General features: G+C 36.4%; 1 protein-coding gene across 1 annotated transcript; it reads left to right on the forward strand.

Annotated features, from left to right (window-relative positions):
- The first annotated feature begins 305 nt into the window (after positions 1-305).
- On the forward strand, positions 306-27,332 carry LOC121864623. The gene is made up of 14 exons (XM_042363718.1): positions 306-424; positions 2,300-2,426; positions 4,116-4,308; positions 7,448-7,577; positions 8,082-8,303; positions 10,728-10,850; positions 11,121-11,203; positions 14,420-14,572; positions 15,364-15,702; positions 17,148-17,340; positions 18,109-18,178; positions 19,321-19,470; positions 20,596-20,738; positions 24,727-27,332. Exons 2-14 carry the CDS (start codon positions 2,339-2,341, stop codon positions 25,066-25,068), a joined length of 2,229 nt encoding a protein of 742 aa, XP_042219652.1. The 5' UTR covers positions 306-424; positions 2,300-2,338; the 3' UTR covers positions 25,069-27,332.

Here is a 27,332-nt window from a genome sequence, read left to right on the forward strand (position 1 = left end):
GTAACCACGAATGCTTAGGGTTAGCGTCCGCCAGTGAGTTTTGCGGTCATTGAACGGAGTGAGGTTTGGCGTTCATGAAACATCGACCGCTTTTATCCGAAGCCATTCACGTTCCTCCTCTGGGGTGGTTCGAACACTGCATTCACCACCACTAAAATATTTATTTCTCTTTCTGTCTAGTAAAAAAAAATAAGTATTATTTATGATAAATCAGAGTTAAATATTTTATTATATTTAAAATAGTGTATAAAACAATTTTGTTGTTTTTATTAGGGTGTTGTGGTTGTTTATGTGTTAGTTATGAACGCGTGAGGTGTTTGTTTACAAGCTGTTCTCCCGCACTCCACATTGATGTATTGACTATTGTTAATGATTTACACAGAGTTTGGGAGGATTTAAGGGGTAGTCTTTCCAAAAACACACAGTAAGTATGATTCTGGTGTGACGTGGTGCACTAATTAAATTATATGATATAGGGAATACATTATGCTAAGTAGCCTTTGCTCCTTCCATTGAGAATTTTTGTTTAAGTTTCCCTTGTAGCCATTACAAAATGTCACAGATTTTATTTATAATATAATTTTGATATATGGCACATATTAAATATGTTATGTAAAGGCTCTTAGCTTCATAATATTGAAAATATTTGGTGTTTGATGCTGAAATCTGCTCCCTACGTGTTGAGTGATGGGCGTGAAACAATAAATATTTATTTTATTTTTGTGCCCAAAAATATGTTTATATAACATTACAATCTGTGTGGCTTTTTATAATTCTAATTTCCTATGAAAATTTATAATTAAGATACTCTCACTTAAACAAGTTTAGTATTTTATTTTAATATTTTGGTACCAAGTACAGTAAGTGGCAGATTAGTATGACTCAGTCCAACTAATTACCAAAATGAACCCAAATTGACCCAAATGTAGCCACAATAAAGTCAAATGATGGTCATACAAGCGTAAATCGGGCTGTGAATCACTTCTCGATTAGTATTTGGTGTCATAAAGTCACAAAAAATTGGTAAACTTAATTTAATCTGAGTTGAGTTGGGTTAGGTTAGGTACATGCATTCGATCTATTAACTCATATTAAATTAAGTTTTCCAATTTTTTGTGACTTTGTGACACCAAATACTAGTCGAGAAGTGATTCACAGCCCGATTTATTCTTGTAGGACCATCATTTGACTTCTTTGCGGCTACATTTGGGTCAATTTGGGTTCATTTTGGTAATTAGTCGGACCCCTTACGACTGAGGTAATTGGGATGATTGCCAGTATTTGTAATGATTTTTCCTAAGAAACTACAGGCAAAACTTAACTTAACCTAACCTTGTTACTGATCACCCTTGTAGAAAGTCTTGTAAAGTTAAACATAATAAGCCTAACAAGTTTGGTTATGTCAGGCTTGGTTGCTCTGTGTCATTGCTTTTGTTCATAAACAGTTCATTTGGTGTTTTTCTTTCCATGGAAACATATATGATTCGAAACCCTAATATTGTATTATATATAACAAATTAAAAACAAAAGATATTGATGATTCACATTATGGAAAACTGAAGGAGTTAAATATTGATCACTTACCCTCCCCTGATTTTTCATATAAAACGATTTTAAAAGCGCCCCAATTTCACTGTGTTTTATAGTGGACACTGTCATAGTTTATGCAAATGTGTTAAAAAGTGTTTATTTCTAAAGTAAACCTAACCTTAGTTGATAAGAAAACAAGCGGCAGATTGCGTTGTTAGAAGACCTCATCAACCTAACCAAAGAAACCTACCTAACCTTACCTAACTTCCTAGCTGTATGACTCTGCCGCCCCGCTCCCCCCCCCCCGGTATATTAAACAGAAAGAACTTACTATGGTTTGGTGTAATTTTGCATTTTTTATGTACGTGAAAGCAGCTGCTCAGACTGAACGGCTTATAAGCATGCACTCAGCATCGGCGTCGATCCGGCCCCCGGCAGCGGAATGTTTTGAAATACGTCAGTATGATTGGCTGTTTACATCCCGGATACAGCATTCCCACTGCATCACCACCGAGAAAACAAGGTAGAGCGCGCAAGGTACCTCATTATCTACCAAACGAAGAATTTTCACAAGAAATAATTTCTCATACCAGAACTCACTGATGAAAATATGGTAAGAAAATAAACATAAAAACAAATAATGCGTCGGTGGGTTAATCGTCAATATTAACCTTAAAGGATATTAAGCTTTTTTAGATAGATTACCATAGCTAAAGTGTTCTTCAGAGAGCTGACAAGGTATAATAATTACTGTTTTCTTCTGTTTTAGGGTGGAATTTATACATTGTTTGTACCGAGAGGTCACCAGATGGGAAAAGACGAAAAAAATATGGAAACTAATGAGGGTAATTTGCGGATACCAGCAGTCCTTATGCCCTCTTATCTCAATGTGATAGGTAAGTAAATAATACTGGTATGTTTGTGACCTACAGGGCCTCAACAGTGCCCTGAGAAGTAGCCATTGCTGCTACTACAGTTTCCTCTGGCCTAGTCTACCCAATACCAGATGACTTTGACATATTTTTAACAGCAACTGTATAATAGATTTAGAACCCCCAAAAATAGGCCCTCCAGTTTCGTTCATCTTAAGATTAACCTAACCTCTACTGGTAATAACATAATCTAGCCTAATGTAACCTAACCTAATCTCTAACCTAACTTAACCTTACCTTCCCTCTCCAAGTAGCATTAGGGTGTTGTATAATCAGGTGAACTAAGCTGGGGGTCAATCTTCATGTGATCCAAATATTACAAGAAAGGGTTCCCAACCTCACTGCATGACTACTAGAGCACATGGTTTTGAAGGTTTTGAAAATAAATTTATCAAGAACAATGTGAACAGAGGAATTTTGGATAATATAAGGATCCTGAACTAGCTCGTGAACACTTATCTAGGTAACTGTAGAATGAACAGTAGAGTGCAACACCAGTACAGTATATCCTTTTCTTTCTATATGGGGTGAATGTTTCATTAAGGGGCTAACAGAATTCTCTGTTGTCAGATAACTTCCTCCATCATATTCCCAGTTAGCTCAGAATATCACAGGTCACTTATTGATGCTCATGTAGGTAATAAAAAGGGGGTTGTAGTATGAAATGGCATTTGAAGACAAGAAGAAATGAGTGATTCGGTGTTCTCTCCTCTTTTGGTGTGAGTAGAAAATGCTAGGAAGTGATGGATATGGTGTATGTATTTCATTCTATAGCTTAAAGATTTAGAATTGCCTGGGCTCCATTTTATGTGTAATCCTTATTTGGCAGCTAAGGATTCCCTACTCTGTCTCTTTATGTCCAAAAATGGAGCATAAGTAACATGAAGCATCCACTGGTATGGCTACCATTCCTACAGCTAATTTCCAGTAATATTGATTGCTGTTTAAGGGTTAAATCTCAGTCCCAAAGCCTCACTAAAAGGGTACCAGATTAAGTTGGACTCAAATCACTGACCCTGATATACCTAGGTTAGAAAGTGCTGCTTTCAATAGAAACAATATCTTAACTTGTCCATCAGGATTGTGTCTCCTGCTGTTAAACATGTTGAGGTCCTTTGGCATGATGCAGGTTAGACCAGAATAGGTTTTGACAATATGGATCTCGCTGGTGACTCATTTTTTCATTAGACATGATATGGGATTTCATTTTTCCATCCATCATTTTTATTAGTAAATTTTCTTTGTTTCATATATTTCATGAAGTTGTTTTTCTTTGCTTTGCATACTTTACTGGTCAGATGGTCCCAATTCCTAGTAGACCCCAACAAAAATTAGCCTAATCAATAGGATTAAGGTGGTATAAAACTGTGGCCCTTAACTTTGATAAATGTAAAATCTTGTGCATTACTGTGTACATTGTGATAGATACAGGAATGCAGGTATTTGATTTAGATTCTTTTATTTATTAAAGGCATTTTGACACTAACTTATGCTGATAATTCACATTATGCAGGTAGAGGGAAATTTAGTAATTTACACATGTTTATGTTTTCTGATCAAATGATTTTGTTTTTGGATTTAAGAATTTCAGTATTTCAGTAATTTAAATTTTCTGTGGCAAATTTAATGTTTCATTAAACAATTTCCTTTCAGGTACTGAGGAAGGAAAAACTGCCTCAAAGAGAGTACGAGTTTTTTGTGGAATTTGCAAAGAAAATCGCTATTACTCAATCCACAGAGGAGTGACACGCATTGGAGGAACTGTCTTAGCATGTGAGGCATGTCGACACTGCTATCAAAAATTTAAAAGGCAGCCGTATATTTTACGTTGCAAGGATCAAGGCAGGTGTGTATGAACCAACAGTTTGGTTCAGTTTAAATGTTGATTGTCTTTTGAAATGCAAATTCAGTAATAGGTGGATATCATTTGGGAATTTGTATTGATTTGAGAAAGGAGACTCTACAGCTCCTTAGATTAGGAGAACACCTTTGACTAATTGCCTTTCTTTTACTTTTAGTTTGAGTTTTGATTTGTTTTTGTTCCTGTGTGTATTTAAATACACAGTCCAGTAATATATTTTAATATGATCTGTTAAGGACAATGGAATTTATAAGCTGTAAACCCTTAAACAGCAGCTAGGGTTACCCTACTCTGCCCCCATATGACATTGGCTGCCATCCCTACAGCTTATACCCACTCAGAATGGCTATCATTTAAGTTTTTTATGTTGTTAGGATTTATCAAATCACAAATTTTGGTTTTGATTAATATAAATGGAAGTAATTTTAGGTTCCAGAGGCCAAAAACTGCGCTTGAACTGTTCCAAAACCTCGATAAATTGGACTAATTGGGCTAGAGACCAGTCCGAAAAATGCGAAAGTCTGAAAAAAATCGAGTTTTAAGAAAATCAATTGTTAAAATGTATAACAAGGTTATTAAAACACTACAGTATTACATCAGCAATAAAATATATGAAACAGAACGCTCTGATTGCCGACAACTGTTTTCACCGAGATGATTGTTATGTACTGTACTGTAAAGTGTTATACAGTATTTAGGTGCTCCTTTACTTACGAACGAGTTATGTTCCTGAGGCTTGTTTGTAAGTCCAATTGTTTTGTAAGTCCAACTTTACTCGTGTAGATACCAAACATATTGTAAAAAATGAAAAGATTATGGATATTTAGTACAGCTATACCCTTTAATACAGCCTTAAAACCTGGCTCACTCTTCTCCTCTTAGGTAATGTTTGTTCTATCTGGAATTTTCTTCAAAATAATCCAGTCTCATCCACATCAAACACCTGTTCTGGCAGGTAACCTCCCCTCAGTGATGATGTTTGTACAGTATCTCTGAAATTGTGTGAGTTTAACGTTCTTAAGTAGAGGAGCACCTGTACAATAGAACATTGATTTAAAGCGATTCAATTTAATGTTTATTGATTTAAAGTGACACTCACAATTAAGGACAATGTTGTAATTTAAAGCGAATCTTTCCTATTTTGTGCAAGTCAATCTGGCGCATCATATTTAAAATTTTGCGCCTAATGTTTCTCTGGGCACGCTACACTGTCCTAAGGGCAAAGCTGTACTGTACATGTATTTAAAATAATGTACTACTAAAATCTTTGTCTCGTGTAAACTACAGCATGTTTATATTCAAATTAATCACTATCTTATAAGAATTCCGGCAATGTAAATTATATTCTCCCCGGTCACTTCTGTGACATTTTATAACTCAAGCTAAAGGACATAAATAAACATATAAATACTCACTAGACCTTCAGCACCAACTGTCAAACATGTCTCTGTCACTCCCCTCCCCTCTCCCCCCATCTTCCCAGCCTGGGTTTGGTGCTTTAGGCTTAAAGGTTTTATCTTATATAATATCACAGACTAAAGTTAGGAGAATATAATTTGTATTGCTGGAATCCTTGCAAGACAGCGAATAATTTGAATATATACGTCATATATTTTGCACACGAGATAAAAAAATTTGCTCTTTGTAGTAAAATTCTTAAATTAGAACTAAAATTTGTATGTCTAATGCGAGCTATAAAATGTTTATATTCATATTAATCACTGTCTTATAAGAATTCCAGCAATGTTAATTATATTCTCCCAAGTCATTTCAGTGACATTTTATAAGAAAAAACTTAAAGTCACTCTTAAGGACAGATAAATATATAAGCACTAGACCTTGGCATCAACTGTCAAACATATCATCTCACCTCCCTCCCTTCCCCCCATCTTCCCAGCCAGTAAACAGACCATTTCACATCCCTTAATTTTAGCTGTGTTGATTTATGAGTGTTTGTTTTAACATAATACTACAAAAAAACATATGTTTTGTTTATTCTAAGAGATAGGTTGAGGTGCATCTGGGTAGACTGTCAGTCTTTTTAGTGTTTTGTGTTTCTCTCAAGTACCAAACTAAATTATTCCATTGAAACAACACTTCGATTTAGTGCGAATTCAGTTTACAGCGACTTCTCTTGGAACGTATCTAGTATCTCGTGTTATATAGTTATATCGTGACGTTCTACTGTACTGTAAAGTACTATAAAGAAAACATTAGACAAAAATAAATGTAGTTGTATTTTGTGTGTGGGAGATGAGTGCTCTGGGAGCAGCAGGTGGAGGAGGTAGAGCTCCCTCCCCCTTGATCCCTTCAACACGTCTTGATGCAATTTCATAATAATTTTCATATCATTTAGGTTCATTTGGTGCCAGGTTGATAAAATGTTATCTTAAAAACATCAACTTAACTGAAAAAAGAATCCCACACTCAGTACCATGAGTCGTTTGTTTACAATAGGTAAACGTCTGATCAGTTTAGCTCCTTCACCACTTATGCTTGCCACAGCATTTGTTTTCAGCACTTAGTAAATTGGTACAGTACTGGAGAGTATTTATCATCACTTAATAAATAATAACTATTGTAGTGTTTTTATCAGCACTTCAGTAATATTGTAGTGTACAGTACAGGTTGAACATCAATTTAACAGCATCGATGGGACCTCGACTGTGCCGTTTCCAATTTGCCGTTAAATTGAGATAAAGGGGGGGTGGCTTTGCTGATGAAACAATTGCATCAAGCTACCAAGATTATCACATTTGTCATTGGACAGTATTTTAGGTTAGAAATGGTAAATGATTTATAGATGGTGTTGATATTTATAAGGAGTAAGTTTTTCTAATAAAAACTAATAAATTTTAACAAATTGTAATTGTTTTCTCTACATATAACTCAAGTCTGAGTATGTAAATAAACATGTAAATATATACTTCCCATAGGACGTGATTCACTCAGGATATTATAGTCTTGAAACCCGGTGTAGCTGTGTTAACTTAGTAACCTATATCTTATTCAAGTTCTCTTGTACTCCTCAAGTTACTAGTTTTTGATGAAAATTACTTTTTAACCATTTCAACATAAGGCACCAAGTTAGGAAAAAGTTAATTAATTTTTTTTTTCCTTTAAGTTGTTATGTGCTTGGAGATAACTCAAAAAGTCGATGCAAAGCTTGTTGGATCGCTCACATTCTTGGCCGTTGTCCCATGTCAGATGACCTGTATCAACACCTTGTTAATCATCTGCCCACAAAGATTAAGGTACGTTTTTGTCTTACAGTGAAACAGTTGAGATTAATCTGATGTTGGAGATGTTCTGTGATTGGTAGTTTATGTTGCAGGTGATGAGTATTAAGTATAGAAGACATGTGGTTATATTTTATTGCTGGGATGAAATATATCACTTGACAGGATGTTTGTAGTTAAGGGATAGTCAGTGTCCTCTCCTAGGGCCACCTATGCTTGTTTTGCAGACATTTCACCTAACATTTCCTTTCTTTCTTTATTGTTTCTGTATCACTTGATTCACCCCACACATTGTGGAAGAGGAATAACCCCCATGTATAGATAAGAAAAATAGGTAAACACTGCTCTCTCTCTCTCCCTCTTTCTTTTCATACATATATGTATATCATCATAATATTTGTTACATCATAATAATATTTGTAACTTCATCTTGAACCTTGTTACATCATCATAATATTTATTACAGTTTATCATAATAATACTTGTTACATCATCTGAAGTCATCTCTATATAATATAGGAAAAGATGGCCCCAAAAGCTCCCACAACAGATGAAGTACCAGAGAGTGAACGTGGGGCTCTTGGTCTTGAAATTATGAAAGATGACGAGTGGGTGGATGTAACTGAAGTACCAGAGGTAAAACCCACCCCACAGAGCACTGAGGATGAGGAAGACAGCAAAACCGGTGATCAAGAGTTTGATGTACCTCTGCAGAGTGAGAAATGTACCGGGCAGTATGAGGTATGTTTTACTTGGTCTTCGATTGTAATTGTTTTTTATGCTGAGGGGCATTATGTTTTTGTATTCTTTACTTTTAGTTTCACATCAGGTTCTTTGTGTTGAACTGTATAATAGTTTGCTCTTTCTGTCTCTACTACAAGTGGTTAATGCTGCTGTGTAAGTTAGGAGGTCATTTCAAAACCTTGGAGGGGCAAGATTTTCCTCGGAGAGAACAGGAGTAGTCGGTTAACTTGATATAAAAGAAAACTTAACTCCCAGTTGTTGATGGGAGACCTTGTAGAGCACTGCCTATAATATTTATATATATACTGTTGGGGTTAGACTGTTCCCCCTTACTTGATGGTGAGTCGCTGTGCTAAACCTCCCCACCAAAACACACTGTGGAACTGGTAACAAAGCAGAGTGATTCAGGTCAAAATGTTAGACACACGAGATGGAATGGAGAATATTTATTAATATGAGCTGACGATGCTATTGATGAATGATGCAGAGTGATACTAATATCATGTTTACAAAATGAAGCAAACCAAATAATACCTCAGTTAGCACTACCCTGTAGAGTGCTATTTTGTTATACTGCTCTTGCTTTCATCTTGAAGCTCTAAGGGGAAAAAATTCATAAAAGTAGTCATAAGTTATGAGTCCGAACATGCAAAGTGCAACTCTCTTTGTTTTTACGCACTTGACCAATCAGCGCCAAGTGCTCTGTTTACAGTACAGTACAAATTTGCTGCACTTACATGGACACATTCTTGTTGACTTCTTGATTTTTTAATATTAATGGCTATTTTTTACTCATCATGTCTGGAAAACAGCCTGCAAGTTTTATGCTGTTAGTGCATCTAAAGGGCCATGGAAAAGTATCTCCTTGGATGTAAAATTACAAGTGATGAGGCAGTTGGAAGCTGGTGAGCGTCAGGTGGATGTCGGTGCTGCTTTCAACTTGGCTACATTGACTGTTAGAACCATTGTTAAAAATTCTAACAAGATAAATGCTTCAGCCATGACAACCACAAAGTTGTCATGTTAAATATAGGTCTTATTGTATGACATAAATTTGTGTGTAGTTAACTGAAGCACAGTGTCTGGTGGTGGGTTGGAGATCAGCTGTTGAGGAGCACTTGGCAACACCTGGTGTGTGTTACCACTCCCTTCCATTCGATCTCTCTAATCGCCCCTACCTTTCTGATTTGTCTCTCCATATTTTAAATGCTATGTAACATAATGTTGAAGGGATACAATGTTGCTCATCTATACTTACACTCAATTTTATGGATAGATATCAGCTGTTCAGTAGCGTCTGGCAGTGCTGCAAACGCAGTGTTACCAAAGAAACCGATAGACGCATTACAGTAAGTCCTCGCTTAACGTTGTTGTTCCGTTCTTGAAAACCGTGGCGATAACGGAATCAATTTTCCCATAGGAAATAGATAAAATATGGGAGTAACGTTCCTCAGCCTCCCTTTGCCCCATAAAATACATTACATATACATAAATTCAATTTATTTTTTATAGAAAATAGTACCCTGTACTGTATATATTATACATCCATTGTTGTGGTGAATGCAGGCAACTGGTAGGTGAGTGGTCTTCCAACTGCCTTGTGGCCACCACAGAGAATCCACACAAAATTGTTTATAAATTGTGGTTAGAAATCAAGATTTTGTTCATTTTTTTAAAATTTACCCAAATTCTGTAATGGCGATATTTTTCCGTAACCCCAAATTATGGTCACAATTTAAAAATTCCTTTAACAGAGATTCCTGAACATAGGGATGCCTGTACTGTAGTTTATTATTGTAACGAATTCTCCGTGTTTTTCCTCATTTAGCTGTAAATTCGCTTAACTTTAGGTTTACAAGAAAGCATTCCATCATTAAATGAGGGATACTTGTATAAAGTAGAGCATAAGCTGGGCGTTGAATCATCCTAATTTTCTGGTTCAAATCTTAATGACAAAGCTACAGTCACAGCAATGTAATCCTTGACTTATCAGTACACAAATATAACACTAGAGCAGTACTGATATACAAAACCTGAAAAAGTGTTCCACAATATACATATGTCTGCCTTACCCTGGCTGTGTCTGCATCTTCCCAGCAGCCAGACCGAGGAATCACGAGTCTACAGCTGTTTAAAGTGGAACTTAATATGTCTAGTCATAATACATTACATAAATCATCATATAACAACATTATATATCATCAGCACCAGATACAATAACATCATATACCATTATAACATTTAGAAATGCTAACAAAAAACCCAGCCACCAAATAGAGCACACATACCAACACACTCGTAGGTAACCACTCAACGATTTGTAACAATGGCAGTTCTTTTTTTTTATGGAAAATCTGCTATAAATTTTCTGATACTGTATTTTATTTTTAATACCCCTGTATTCTTTATTTTTTTCTACAGGTAGTGCATACATCAGATACATTTGATAATTATGCATCTGATTACCATGACACCAGAGACAGCCAGCAACAGACTGCAAATGGATTATCCAGAGAAGAGAAAATAAGGAACCTCGAGCAAGAGGTATGACTGTTGCTTTTTTATCTCATTGTAAAATTAATAAACTTCTATATGCCACTGCATACAATTGTAGTGGATAAATTTCTATGCATCATTACAAATCAAATTGTAATGAATGAAGTTTTGTGTGTCAATATGTATCAAGTTGTAAAGTATAATTTTTCTTTTTCTTGTGTATGTATGACTTAGCTGCCAGTCTCCAGTGCTACTACACCCCAAAATATCCTACAGTACACAATTTATTTCTATAACTTACATTGACCAACTTTTCAGACGATGAGATGGTGGATGGAGCAGAGTGTGAGCTCCTCCTACACTGTCCCAGAAAATGACAATGCTCAATCATACTTCAATGTGTAAGTAATCCGATGTTATATATTTTTTATCACATAATCTAACTCAAGCTTGGAATTCTAGATCACCCATGGTTGTTCTGGTGGCCTTCTGATTGGCTGATGTCCTTTTAAAAAAAGAAAAAATGTGCAGTCACTATATTGTACACTGTACTCTAAAAACACAAATTTTACAGTATACAGTCGGCCCTTAACATACGCTGGGGTTATGTAACAGAGATACCCGTGGATGTTAAAAATCCGCGTATTTTTGCTCCCCCCCCCAAAAAAAAAAACCCTGGCCCCCCATGTCCTTATTTACCGTATACAGTATACCTGCGTGTAGTTCGAGTTTTTAAGACCAAATTATTTGGCAAAAAATTGGGGGTCGACCTCTAAACGGGTAATAGTTTCGTTAGGTTGAAAACTATTTACCAGTAACTACCAGTAAACAATGGAAACGACGCACCAATGCACCACCAGCTGTGAGTGTCGGTACAGTTGCCAGGGCAGATCTCTTGCGTCATCATAGCAAGCCCAAAGTAGCCAAATCCATGGTATGGTAGCACAGGACGATGTAAAACAAAGTATTCATTTATTAAAGTGTATTTATAGATACTGTACATAAATTTTTGTTCATTACATTTGAAACATCAATCTTTGTTAATTAAATTTGAAACAAAAGAAAACTACGATACCTTATTTTCATTAAAATATTACATCACAAGTATATTTTACCTTAACTGTGACTGAATGAATATATTCTCGGAAATAAATATGGAAATGTAATATTTTTGCTGGAATGATGTACATATTACAGTGGAAAGTGGGATAAAATCATGACGAAAACAATGACTTTCGCTTTCTTTCGTTGTTCAAAAGATTTTACCGTAATCGCTTTTCGAATGGTTTTCAGTTAAAAAACTGTTGTACTCGTACTGTATTACAATAATATTCTATCCTATCATTAGCCTTATAATCCCACAACTGAAAACCATTCGAAAAGCGATTACGGTAACATCTTTTGAACGAAAGAAAGAGAAAGTCATTGCTTTCGTCACAATTTTATCCCACTTTCCACTGTAATACGTACATCATTTCAGCAAAAATATTACATTTTCATGTTCTCAGAAATAAATGGTAGTTTTGTTGAAACGTAATGTACAGTATTTAATATTAAAATGCAAAAATAGCTATAAAAACAATTAATACACCCGTGATGTACTGGCTGGCATCTCCACTCGTCCCTGCTCCCGCCAGTCACCTCCTCCCCGCTCTATCCCTCCGCCTCCTCCCTGCTCTATCCCTCCGCCTCCTCCCTGCTCTATCCCTCTGCCTCCTACACATCGTCACTACTGTTGTATTACAATAATATTCTATCCTAATTCACTTGAATAAATACTACGATACCATATTTCTGAATATTTTCATTAAAATCCATCAAAATCATTTTCCTTGTCATCGTCTTCAACACCAAACAGCTCCTCCCAGTCTTCTCCTTGAACAGGGCTAGAGGGTACGTGTTTTTCGAATAATTTTCAGTTAAACAAATGTTACATCACATGTATATTTTACCTAAACTGCGCCCGAATGAATATATTCTCAGAAATAAATAGTAGTTTTGCTGAAACGTGATGTATTTCAATGTAAAATAGGATAAAATACATGATGAAAACAAAAGACTTTACCTAACCTTCCGATGTTCAAGAGATGTTACTCGTTTTTATAATAGTTTTCGGTTAAAATACTGTTATATTACATTGATATTCTATTCATACTGTGCTTGATATAATGCATTCAAGGAATTGTAATATTTTTGCTGAAATGACGTACGTATTCCAGTGGAAAGTGGGATAAAATCGTGACGAAAACAATGACTTGCTTTCTTTCGTTCAAAAGATGTTACCGTAATCACTTTTCGAATGATTTTCAGTTAAAAAAACTGTTGCATCACAAGTGAATTAGGATAGAATATTATTGTAATACAAAAGTTTTTTAACTGAAAACCATTCGAAAAGTGATTACGGTAACATCTTTTGAACGAAAGAAAGCGAAAGTCATTGCTTTCGTCACTTTCCACTGTAATACGTACGTCATTTCAGCAAAAATATTACATTTCCATATTCTCAGAAATAAATAGTAGTTTTGCTGAAATGTATTGTATTTCAATGTAAATTAGGATAAGCTACATGAAAACAAAAGACTTTACCTAACCTTCCGATGTTCAAGATATGTTACTTGTTTTTTAATAGTTTTCGGTTAAAATACTGTTATACTAGTGATATTCTATTCATACTGTGCTTGATATAATACATTCACGGAAATGTAATATTTTTGCAACTACAATGCTGATGTCAACACAAGCGTGGTTACAGCGAGACTGACTGAGTGAGGGAGAGCTATGCATGTGCGTGTGAGGTTGCGGGAGTGGGCGGTGTCCTGTGTTCGGTGCCGCGCGCGGGTTGAATGGGGCGCGATTTGAATGTACTTCAATTACTTCAATGTACAGAATATTCCTCCGGCGGGGCAATCCGCGTATTTGCAAATCCGTGTATGCTAAACCCGCGTATGTTAAGGGCCGACTGCACGAGGTCCGACACAAAAATAAAGAGACTGACCCTATAACTCGGGAACCAAGAGTGGGAGGGGAGGGACAAACAGAGAGTTGTTGAACATGTTCTGACCTGTCACAGGCTCAACTCGATCGCTTCACTCCCTACAAGTGGATGCGTGTTGGACTGCAAAACTAAGCAATGAGTTAACATCAAGTTTCTCGTTAATCTTAAGAAATCCGCGACGGAAACTTTTAAATCGTTGACTGAGGCTTATGGTGAAGATTGCATGTCTCGTGCACGCGTTTTTGAATGGCACAAACGATTTTCGGAAGGTAGAGAAACTGTGAAAGATGATGACCTCCCAGGCCATATACTCACTGCAATTACCGATGACAACATTGAAAAAGTGTGAGATGTGATTACAAAAAACCATAGGTTGGGTGTTTGAGCAATAGCCGAGAAAGTTAATTTAGACGGGAAGTGTTCGACGCATTCTAATGGAATGACATCACCTCATTGGACTACTGTGCATGGTATCCTGTCTTTCTTGAGGTAAAGGCTTCTGAGATAAAAATTTATATTGATGTTTTTTCATGGTAGCAGAAGTGGAGAGATGAAGAATAATCATGACTAAGTTCTTCCTGAAGTTATGTTTCCCTGTAAATTTACAAGAATTCTTCCTCAGGGATACTGTGAACACTTCAGAGGGCTTGACTTCTCTAACACCCATGCAACCTGCACAGCCTGCAGATGGCCTTACCACACTAACCCCCATGCAGGTTCCTCCTGACCAACATCACCAAAATGGCTTCCATGATTCAGAAATAGCATTACTTGGGTAAGTTTTAAATTTTTCCCCTTTGTCAATGTACAGTAGTGTTCGGGTATTGTTTCAGTAGATGTGGTGCACAGGCCCGGGAGAGACAGCTCGGGTCCTGGTGCTACTTCTGAGTCCAACCCATTAATTCCCCCTTACCTTTAATTCCCCACCATTACCTAATAGTCCCTCCTGTCAACAGTGATGGACAATAAGGAAATAAAAGTTACTTCGTTACCATCCACTTCTGCTCATAATTCTTAACCAATCACAATTTCTGTATTATTCTCATAACACAATCAGCTGATATAATCCTAATATTTGATGATCCTCTCATTCAATCCATCTAATACATAATAGAGTATGTGTTTGAGGAATACAGTATTGAGGAATAATAAATCCTTTGACTCTTCTGAAGCACGCACACACACACACACACACACACAGAGTTTTGAAAGCTGTTTGAAATTTGCTTGATCCTTGCTATATTAGGGAGGCTTAAAACAATAGTCAAAACAGATAAAGTGAATTACTAGAGTCATGGATGAGGAAGTAGTTAATGTGACAAAGGAATATTCAAGTAAGTTACATTAATGTGTTTCTATATTGAGATTTTGAATAAAAGTAATTGTTTTTAAATTTTTAGCTCAGATGGCAAGGCTAATCTACCTCCTTGGTTATCACTTTGGCCAAAAACACCGTTTCTCTTGGAATTGAAAATTAAACATGTTTAATTTTAGAGAATATGCTCACAGGAAAAATTCTTTTGCTGTTATTACCACCTACACCTGTACCCCTCTTGTGTTTGACAGTGTAAAGCAGGAGAAATGTGATTGGCAAGATGGAGAGAGCCAGGAAGCCCAACTGTTTCAGAATATCTGCATCAAACAAGAATATTTTCCTCCACAACAACAGCAAGTTGACCTTCATTTACATACTAGTCCATACTTCAGTCATGCAGTTATAGACAATCCCTTAAATATTGGTATGTATGGTCAGGAGCAAAGCCTCATTAATGGTGCTGCCGGGTGGAAGTTGGAGGGACAGTCTCTTGAGAGTGTTGACAGAGGCTCACCGCAGCAGGAAAATGCCGAAGTTCCAAAGCCCAGGAAACGGGGACGGAAGCCTAAAATCAAACTGGAAGAAGATGAGTGAGTTAACAGTTGTTTAGTGTTGTATCTAAGAGCTTAAGAAGTCTGTCACTTAGTCTTTTGTTATTTCAAAACATAGGTGAATTGAAGAACAACGTTCAGAAACTAAAGAATATTGAGCTTTATGTAATTGAAGTATTTATTAGTACAGTAGAACGTTGATTTAATGCGATTCAATTTAAGGTTATTGATTTAAAGTGACACTCACAATTAAGGACAATGTTTTAATTTAAAGCGAATCTTTCCTATTTTGCGCAAGTCAATCTGGTGCATCATATGATTACCAAAATTTTTGTCTAGTGTAAACTACAGCATGTTTATATTCAAATTAATCATTATCTTATAAGAATTCAAGCAATGTAAATTATATTCTCCCTGGTCACTTCTGTGACATTTTATAACTCAAGCTAAAGGACATAAATAAACAAATAAATACTTCACTAGACCTTCAGCGCCAACTGTCAAACATGTCCTCCTCCCCTCCCCTCCCTCCCCCCAGCTTCCCAGCCAGGGTTTGGTGCTTTAGGCTTAAAGTTTTTATCTTTCGTTTTTATTTTTCTATAATATCACAGACTAAAATTAGGATAATATACTTTGTATTGCTGGAATCCTTGCAAGACAGCGAATAATTTGAATATAAATGTCATATATTTTGCACACGAGATAAAAAAATTTGCTCTTTGTAGTAAAATTCTTAAATTAGAACTAAAATTTGTATGTCTAATGCGAGCTATAAAATGTTTATATTCATATTAATCACTGTCTTATAAGAATTCCAGCAATGTTAATTATATTCTCCCAAGTCATTTCAGTGACATTTTATAAGAAAAAACTTAAAGTCACTCTTAAGGACAGATAAATATATAAGCACTAGACCTTGGCATCAACTGTCAAACATATCATCTCACCTCCCTCCCTTCCCCCAATCTTCCCAGCCAGTAAACAGACCATTTCACATCCCTTAATTTTAGCTGTGTTGATTTATGAGTGTTTGTTTTAACATAATACTACAAAAAATAATGTTCTGTTTATTCTAGGAGATGGGCTGAGGTGCATCTGGGTAGACTGTCAGTCTTTTTAGTGTTTTGTGTTTCTCTCAAGTACCAAACTAAATTATTCCATTAAAACAGCACTTCGATTTAGTGCGAATTCAGTTTAAAGCGACCTCTCTTGGAACGTATCTAGTATCTCGCGTTATATTGAAGTTCTACTGTACCTGTATAGGCAACTACAGAATACAGTATTGTGGTTACTGGTGCAAGTTTTTCACTGGAATAAGGGAGTTTCTAAAGGACGATGGTCATTGGGATAAGATGGTGACCGAAATGAAATGATCAGTGGCTATAGGATGCCCCTTGAGTGAAGTGATGACAGGAATATGGGAAAGGCACAAAATAATAACATGATCATTAATGAAAACTGACAAAAGTGTTACATGTTTGCAGGTCTAACTCTTCAACAAAATCAGCCACCGAGACAACCAAGAGGTCTGCACCTGAACTGGGACCTGATGGAAAGCCGCTTCCATCTCCCCTCAAACAAAGAAAGAAGATAGACCGATTTAATGGCATACCTGAAGAAGAAGTTGTCAAGAAGACTCTACCAGACCATTTAGGAAATAACATGGAAATACTTATTGTAAGTTCTTGTCTTTTTCATTGTTTCTGTTAGTGATTATGGAAGTACTGTACCATAAAAAGAAGAGGGCAAAACCAGTTGTAATTGGTGTTCTAAATAGCTATTGTTCTTGTAAACAAAAAGTCATATTTTCCTTTTCTTTATACAAACCTTTTGAAAGCCTTTATATTATATGATCCCCTCATTGTAGATGTTATAGTTTGTCAACATGTCCACAATGCCTTATAGTTGATGAAAGATTGGGTAAACCAGATAGATTATGGGTGATCATGGCATAGTAGAACCTATGCCTTGCAAAAGTATTGGAGATTTTACTTCTGTGTGAGAAACAGTGTGCTGGAGTGAAAAAGAAAGTATTTTATTTCAGAAATTAAAGCACTACCGTGGTTCTAGTAGTACTTTGTGCTTAGAGAAGAATTGTTTCCACATTAATAATGTTTTCTAAGTATTAATCTCACAATGCTTGGATAGGGTAGACTTAAGTATTTTTGAAAGAAAGATTTGACCATATTCACAAGAAATTTATAGCTATTTATGCTTGATTATGCATAATGATGAGTGGGTCGGAAGGGGATTTTACCCTCACTTGGCTGCAATGTTTGTGATCATAACTATTTTGAATTCTAGATTGACTCTCTTATGTAACAACCATAACTACTTTAAATTACAAATTGGCTGTATGATTCATTACAGCAACAATTATTAAATTCTGTATTGGCGGTGTAATTTATTCTTGAAACTATTTTCAACTCTCAATTCTTATCCCAGATTGGCATAAATCCTGGGCTCTTTGCAGCCCACAAGGGGCATCATTATGCAGGACCTGGCAACCATTTCTGTGAGTAGTATCGACTTATTTTTATGCTGTGTAGGTGTGTGTTTTAACTGTTGATGTCTTTTGTGTATGAGCAAGTATAAGTAGATATTTCTGCTTTTAATTTACCCCTCTCCTATCTCTTTCTACATTTGTTTTATACCAGCCCTCTCCATTATCCCCTCCTCCTGTTTATCAAACTTTTTGTATCCCTTTATCTACCCTACATCAAAGCAGGAAGAAAAAATCATTGAGACTTGGGTACAGGTATATAGTTTTCTTTTCCTTGTTATTTAGTGTACGGTGTTATTAATTTTTTATGTTAACAATGTATTGATTTTTAGTAAGAAGGTAAATATTTTTAACTGATCTTGAATGTGTTTTTCTTGTGTCCCCAAAACACTTAACAGTTGGATACATATTGACCTTTTTTCTGTTTATCTGTCTCTCTGTTTTGTTTCTTTGGTTTATATTTGCATGTCTTATTGGCTTATGCTTCTGTGTTTAGTTACTGGCAGTAGATAAAGTGGATTGTTACATTTTTAGATGCTTGTTTTACTTTTAAGTATTGTATAGTGTATAATAGTTTAGTGCTCTCTCCCTCCTAATAGTGTGGTTCCCTCAGGGTGACTTTTGGTCTACATTTCATAACCTGGCAAACTTTTCAGAGGAGTTGCACTTACAGTATTTTCTGTTCAAAATATGATAAGCTTGTGAACAAACATCTCTCCAGTAGGAAAAACACAGGCATCTTCACTCTACCTCACCAACAGTGATTGATTTGTTAGTTATGTATAATGATGATTGTTTACATTAATTTCAGGTAGAATTAACCTGTATGCACTCACCTGCCCTCACAGTGATACTCTTGATCAATGTTTTAGTTTGTTTAGTAAGTTTTTGTTATGATCTAATTAATTTTTAGATAATTAAGCAACAATTTACTGCTTCAGAGAAGAAATGTCTCTTGTCTAAAGTTTATATGGAAGGTTATAAATATTTCTGCCTGATGTTCCTCATTCTTAATTTTGATTTATATGATAATGATCCAGATTACTCTATTATTATTGTTTTGTTGAGTTTCTTTAAAAGACTGTCTTATAACTTTCATAATATCTGTCAAACACGACTAAATGTTTAAGGCAGGTCTGATGTTTCTGTTTCAGGGAAGTGTATGTTTCTGTCGGGGCTCATCCCAGAACCCTTCACAGCTTATGATGACTTCCGGTTACTAGAGTATGGCATTGGCTTCACTAATATTGTGTCCCGTACAACCCGGGGCTCCTCTGATCTTACACGAGACGAGATTAAGAAAGGTCGCTATACAGTATTGTATTTATTTTTTGTTATAAATTTGCTATTGTATTTCTAGTTCTTGCCACACATCATTCTCTTACATAGTACTTTCTCATACTATCCTATACCTTCCCATGCCACTCCCTTCCACTTCACCTCTCTAATCACCCCCACGTTTCTGGTTTCTCATGCCATATTTTAAAATGCTGTGTAACGTAATGTTGAACGGATACGACGTTGCTCATTTTTATTGACACTCAATTTTGTGGGTAGATATCAGGTGTTCAGTAGCGTCTGGCAGTGCTGCAGGCGCAGTGTTACCAAAGAAACTGATAAACGCATCACCTCCTTACAACTTACCCGGTACGGGTACCACAATCTTCCTTACCACCACCACCACCTTCATCATCATCACCACTACCTCTATTATCACCACCTAAATCATAATTTCAGTGATACAGAGATAGATTAGCACCAATCCTGCCTCCCTCCTCCCACACACACTGTATCTCACACTTGCTCATCAAATGACTGTCATTCATGGTACAATATTGTTTATCTGTTATTCAGTAATTAGTAAATACTGTATATGTTATTGAAATAATCTGTGTTTATTTATACCTTTACCCTTCACATTATTTGCGGCACATACAGCAGGTTATGATAGCTTATAAGCCATTAAGCAATTTGATTGTAGAAAATCAGTAAGTGGACTTGAAAAAAATCATGGAAAACAAAATTGTAATACCGTGTGTGTGGAAACCTTGTTGTGGTACATTACAGTTCATGGCAAGTCTCTGATATATACCACTTCATTTGTTGTTATCATTCATACTCTCAGTGCATTACAAGTACTGTACTGTACAGTATATTCATTACCTGCGTGCTTTATATAGTTGCTTTGTTGTAGATACTTATTATTTTTTCAGTATTCAACTTCTTGTGAAGTACAGATTCAAATTTAAACAACTTGGTTAGAGTAATGTGTGGTAGGTTTTATTGTTCTCCAGGTAGTATTTCATAATAGGTATCCAGACTGTTTAAAGGGAAGAATTTGTTCTCCATAGATAAGAGTCACTACCTGTGTTACTCTTTTGCATTTCATCTTATGTGATTCAACATAAATGTATGTATAACATTCACAGGTGGGGAGATTCTGCGATCCAAGCTGAGGAAGTATAAGCCTCTTATAGCTGTGTTCAATGGCAAAGGAATCTATGAAATATATTCTGGTAAAAAGCAGTTCTGTTTTGGAAAACAACCAGAATTAGTCGAAGGCACGAACACAGTGAGTAATATAAGTTTTTATTATCTTTGAATATTCAGGATGTTTTTGAACTACTACTGTCATGCTTATGATAAATCATTCAGCTTTCATCATAACTTTGTTCTGTGTATATTTTTATTTTAGATTGAAAAAATATTGATGAATTGATACTAATGCATATTAAAAAAGGCTTCACGGCTCTGTTGGTAGTGCTGTGGACTCCCAGTCTCTGAGGTGTGTGTTCATTCCCATGGCTCTGTTGGAGCTACACTTTGTGCTGCTGTGACTACCAGCCACAGACATGCCATGGCTTAAACTAAATTTTCTTGTTTGAGGGTTGTCACACCACAGATTGTGGGAATGGGCATATAAAAATGTAAGGAATTAAGGTTATGTGTTTGAAATGCTTAGAAATACCTGTACAGGTACATCTCTACTTACGAATGAGTTGTGTTCCTGAGGCATGTTTGCAAGTCCAACTTTACTGTTGTAGATACCTAACATTGTAAAAAAAAAATGTACAGTACAGCTATATAACCCAATAATTAATACAGCACGTTACTCAACAATATTTTTTCCCAGCATATGAATTTTTTTAAATTTATAATAAACAGTTTTGCAAATTCACTTATTCACAAAAAATTATTAGTGGCCCTTTATTCAAGATTTGTGATCGAAATTCAGCTATCCACGAGGCTGATATAAATTTTTTGACTGACCGTTGGCAGAGGCACATCTCTCGCACATACACTGTGGTTAGTCAATTCTCTTGTGTGTGCTACACTCTCCTCCATCTCCACCCAGTACATGTATGCTGGAAGAGGGGGTGCTGTATAATACCCCAATGTTGTGGGTATAAGGTACTATACAGTACTGTAGGATCTCATGTCGCAAAAGTTAAAATTGTGAAACAAGTGACATTGAAACACATATAAATAAGCCTAATCAGTTCTGCGGTGTCACCCAAACCCCCCTATAATGATCTACAACCCACCAAGAAAACGACATTACAGTAATGTATTCAGACATATTATATTGTACATATTGTTGATAACATTATTTATATACACTCATACTGTAGAATAACTTACCTCGATGGAATCCGTGAAATGCTTGACGGGGCTGGTTGATGGGTTCCGAGGCAGGGAGGGCTGGTTACCGCTTCCTCCCTGCTCCCTCCTCTAACCTCAGCATCAAATCCCTCAAAGTCTTGAGGCAGCTCTTCCACCAGTAAGTCACCCAACACATCGATATCATCATTGGTGGTGCCATCATCATCTCCTAAAGTTATGTTTGCCAAGGCATTAACAGGCTAGGCCTTGCCCAGGTACCGAGTAATAAGGGCCTGCTGACCAGCATTAACACAGGACATGTACAAGGCCTTATTTTCCTCCATACCCTTATCAAGGGCAGAGCACATAAGGTTCCGAGGATGAGGCCCGGTATCGTATTCTTCTAGCTGTTCACTGAGACGTGCAATGTTTGGGACCAACTCTGTCAGCTGGCCTGTTGTAGGTTCACCAGGCTTAACGTCAACCTCTTGTGTTGGTTACTGTTCTTCTTCATTATCCTCCAAAATTTCTTCAATTGTACATTGCTGCTGATGTTGACCCACGATTTCTTGCAAATCTTCAACCTGAACTTCCGAAAATACCGGTGCTGGGACTGAGTGCGCTGCTTCCGCTGTGTCCATTAGTGTTGCCGCCATGGACTGCCTCTCTCCGCTTGCCGCCGTCTGTTCTACCCCAATTATCTCGGAGTTAGCGAAGAAAGGCTTCCATGCGTGTAGCACTGTTGCAACATTAATCTTACGCCATGCCTCAACAATTCTGTCCACTGCATTTTTAATATTATATTTCTTCCAAAATTCACAAACTGATAACACTTCACACTTGTGGGGTGGTGAGGTGCTTGGAGTCAGGTCGTCTACCGTCTCCTCCTCCTCCTCCTGGTTAGCTGGTAGAACCTGGTCACTGTCAGAATCACTAATACACAAGAATCGTTAATAGTTAAACAAGAATCTCGCGAAATGTAAGCACAATGGGTTATATAATCCAAGGTCACTGCACCGCTTGCTCATTCAAACTAACTGCCGTTACGCCGTAAACAAAAAACACTCGGCGGGTCGACGGATAACAAAGGACCGTGACAATGCACGCTGTCCACTCAAGAATGATTCGCGAAATTGGTAATGAAATCACTATTCTTGAGAGGCTGGAAATTTTAAAAGTGACTTGAAAAATATGAATCGCAAATCTAAAACTCGCTAAACTTGAGATCCTATTGTATATTGCATCACAGAGTATCTACGGAACCAGAAGGAATATTCAGTACCCCTTGGTAAAATTTGGTTCCAGCAGTAGTGACCCAGTAACACACCTACAACCTCCCTCATTCATGTCAGGGTAAGGACGTGTGTAGTCGGTGCTGCCCGCTAACGCGGCCGTGGTCTCTTGATCATGGAGACAGCTGCCAGCCTGGTCTGTCGGGCCGTCCCCTCCCCCATCTCCGCTTTCCCATCTGGATTTATCAACATCCTCACACCAACAGTACAGTGCAAAGACTGACGATCAACCCACAAGTGACATACAAAAGTGGCAATTTCAACTCGAAGGAAAAGCACAAAAACACAGCAATACTGATTGTAGCTGGATCTGACCTAACTTGACCTGACCTCACGGCCTCACCTGACCTAACCTGAAGGATGGAGCACACCTGCATTGCCCCAAGCTACTGTCCTAGCCACGTGGCCACACACCTGCCCAACAGCATCCAGCCCATACGAGCACGAACTGATTGCTACAGAACAGCCCAGTTCCAACCATTGTAAAAATTATCAACACCTAATTATTATATATCATATTTGTATCACTTGTGTTACTTTTACATCATTTGTAAATCAAGAGAACCATTCCCCAATTATGTAATTATATATTTTCAGCCTTCCGGCTGCCATGCTCTTTCAGTAAACCGTTAATTATTATTATTATGGAGAATGTCTCCACTTTTACAGTAAATCCAATATTGGAGATGTTATTTAATTTATAATGCAATTCCTTTTTACCAAATTCCAACTATCTGAATCTTTCAGGTATCTGAATTTTGTCCATTTTGGTCCTGTTCAGTAAAAGTTCTAATTTAGTCCAACAATCCCAATGCAACTGAAGTCATTCATTTATGTGTCTACCACCAGTGGCTTAATAACTGCTTCATTAAAAAATTTTTGTGGTAAATAGTAAAATTGATACATAGCATATCATAATATACAATAGCACATATTTTATGTGCAAAAAATAGCTCTTTCCACACTCAAACCATCAACTGGGTGATGCCACATGGTTCAACCAGGTGTGTGTGTGACGTCAGACTGGTGGGATGGACACGGGTTAGTTAGTCAGTGATGCAGTACAGCTCACTGCCTCCACACATATGTTCACCTCCCATGCATACAGCTATGGTCTTCATTTTTCTTATTTTATAGTACTGTATTATATTCTATTTTATTTATTTGTAAGCTACATAAGAGTATTGTACTATCTTTATTATAATTTTTACACTTTTGCTCTGTATTAAAGAAAACGTACCCAGACTTGAATTATACGCAGAGAAAACAATTATTTGTGTTAAAATTTATTAATTTATATTACAAAAACTTACTTCATATAAACGTCAACACCATCTCTGAAACATTTATCTTCCCGAACCCAAAATATTATGACAAAAATATTTACTTTGGTAACTATGATATCATACCCTATTTTTTCCATAAGGTATTAAATTCAGTATTTGTGAAGTCACGATTTGCAACAGTTTCCAAGACTGTAACGTTCACGAATACGGGGGATAAGTTTAATGGATATATGGAGAGATTTTTCATATTTCTGAAAATTTGTAAGTTGAATGTTCGTAAGTAGAAGAGCACCTGTACTGTACACTTTACCCGAGTGAGATAATATTGATGAATTTGTATAAATATTCACTGTGTAAATTCATTGATTTACCTTTGCAGCATATTTGGGTTATGCCATCCTCCTCAGCCAGATGTGCACAACTACCAAGAGCTTTAGATAAGGTCCCCTTCTATTCAGCACTTCGCAAGTTTCGTGACTACCTCAAGGGCACTCTTAAAGAACTAGATGATGAAGAGGTTGTGTTTTCAAATGTGAAACTTACAAACTACAAGTCTCCTGTGAAACTGGAACCCAAAACAGAGCCCAGTGAAGAAGTGACTCCCGAATTGGCCGAGATGGTCAAACCCTGCCGTAGGAAATTGGAAACTGAGCGGACAAAGGGACAAAAATCAACACAAAAGAAAAAATTATCACCTGTGAAAATTGAAAAAGGATCTTAATATTTTTTTTTTATTTAAAGTGTATTTTTAGTATATTGCTAAATTTTAGTATTTTAAAATAATAATTTATTGAATGATATAATTGTTCATGTATAAGATATATAGAAAATTTATTCTCTCCAGTAACCATAAATGTTCCCATGTTTGAATGTACTACAAGACTGTGTGAGCATTTAAGTTATTTAATGAATTGCCTATATTCTGTGAAGCATGGAAAATGTCCCAATTTATCACTGATGGATCAAAGAGGCTTACCGTTCTCAAGTTGATATTTGTGGGTTTAATTGCTTCGTGAGGGACACTACTCTTACAACACTTATAATCCAAGCCAATTAAAAAACTATATAGATGGTGAAGGTCATTAGGGCAAAGGTGTATATTATACCTGTGATTTTCTTTCTTATTGTTAAGTTGATTTTGTTTAAATTGAGAGGGAAAAAACACAGACATTTTGTTAATGTTATGTATTTATTTATTTATTTATTTTTACCCTTTTTTAAGCCTTTTTCTTGCTTAATGCAGAGTGGCTAGACACAAGAACCAAAACACACACACTCACACTCCATACATTTACTTGTTTACAGTATTTTTTATTTAGATCCTCAGTCTGGTATGTGGAAAACATAAATACCTTTATTATTTGGAGTTTCCTTAAATTTCAATCATTTAAGATGATCAGATCAGTTATAAAGCACAAAGTTATTGACAGCATCTTTTATCGGATGGCATAGACTTATGGCTCAGGGTTTTTATAACATTATACGTAGGTCCGAGGTAAAATGAATGTTTGGAAGAAGGTTTTTACCCATAATTCTTTTATTTTCAGCAGACATAATGCGACATTGCATGAAGATACCTTGTGGCAGCATTCACAGATCATCATAGGCATATTTAGGATGTGAGATCTCCATCAGATTTTATTGGAGTGTAATGTCAAAATGCAAGGTGGGTCTGGTGAGTCACTGCCAGCATCAGTCTTCTTCGTTCTTATTGTATTTTGTCTTCATCTGTTCTCATATACTGCATGGTCTACTAACATTAATTTATTCTTTATGTAGATAATATTTATGGCACATTTCACCATGCTGTTCCTTTCTTGTATTCCACACATTTCACCTGGTTGACTCACTTCTAGTTCCTAACCTTAAAGTCTTAAAACTGTCTATATTACTGAACTACGTATATGTATTATGCCATGTTTTATTCCATAAAATCTATTAATTTCCTTTTGTTCCTCAAGGTTTTGGTATAAAGAGTGTTTCAAGGTGTAGGCATCATTTTACCGATACATTGATGTTCACTGTTCTTTCTAGTTTAAAAAAGCAAAGTGTTAAAGTGACTTGGATAATGCTCTGAAAGGTACTTTATTGACTTACTGAGATTATAGTTTTGGGGGTCTACAATACAATATATGGGATTGTTGTGTGTCCCCCCCATATGACATTATATCTTACACTTACCATAATTCCATGATGTTCAGAGAATAAGAAAGCTGACCAAATTATATTTGTATTTTTGTATTTCTAATTCTGGTTATGAATTCTTTTTCTGCTTCTGATGTAACCAAATCTTGTTTATCATAAGGGTGACAGAATTATATTCTATCTAAATTAAGAGATTGCTCATGGCTGCAAGGAAAGCAAGTAGTTGTGTTATATATGAGGGACATTTCTCTATTCCTGATGGTCTTGTAACAAAGGTGTCTTCCCACCTTCACTGTTTTTTATGACACCTCCTAATACCAGAAGGTGTAGCATTGTATCATGTCTCCGAGAAGGTTGAAGGCTGTGGTGCACTTGCTGGTGGCCACTAATCCTCACAGTTTTCTGTCAGGGTATCTCCTTCAGCAGTAGACCTTTGGAGAGATGATAACATTGGTCCCGATGACTATGAAAATTACAATTTTCATTGTTATTTTTGTTGCTGTATAGTTCAGTTAAGTCCATACTGTACTGCCTTTCTTTAACATATTGAATATTCTGTCTCCTTCATATACACCTTAAATGGCTTCTGTCATATCATAAATGATGAAATAATTTCTATCTATCCCTTTATCTAACTATTTATTACCTTTACCAGTTTCCCACTTTTGTGTTGAATCGGTCAGAGAATGTAGAAACTTCAAAAGGGTAAGGGAGAAAGGTGTGAGGTATGTGTAGAAAGCAACAGGAAAGGATTGAAACATTCAGTAGGAATACACACACACATGCACACACACACACACACACACATGCACACACACACGCACACACACACATGCACAC

The sequence above is a fragment of the Homarus americanus genome, unplaced genomic scaffold (genome assembly GCF_018991925.1).
Source record: "Homarus americanus isolate GMGI-L3 unplaced genomic scaffold, GMGI_Hamer_2.0 scaffold57965, whole genome shotgun sequence".
Lineage (NCBI taxonomy): Eukaryota > Metazoa > Arthropoda > Malacostraca > Decapoda > Nephropidae > Homarus > Homarus americanus.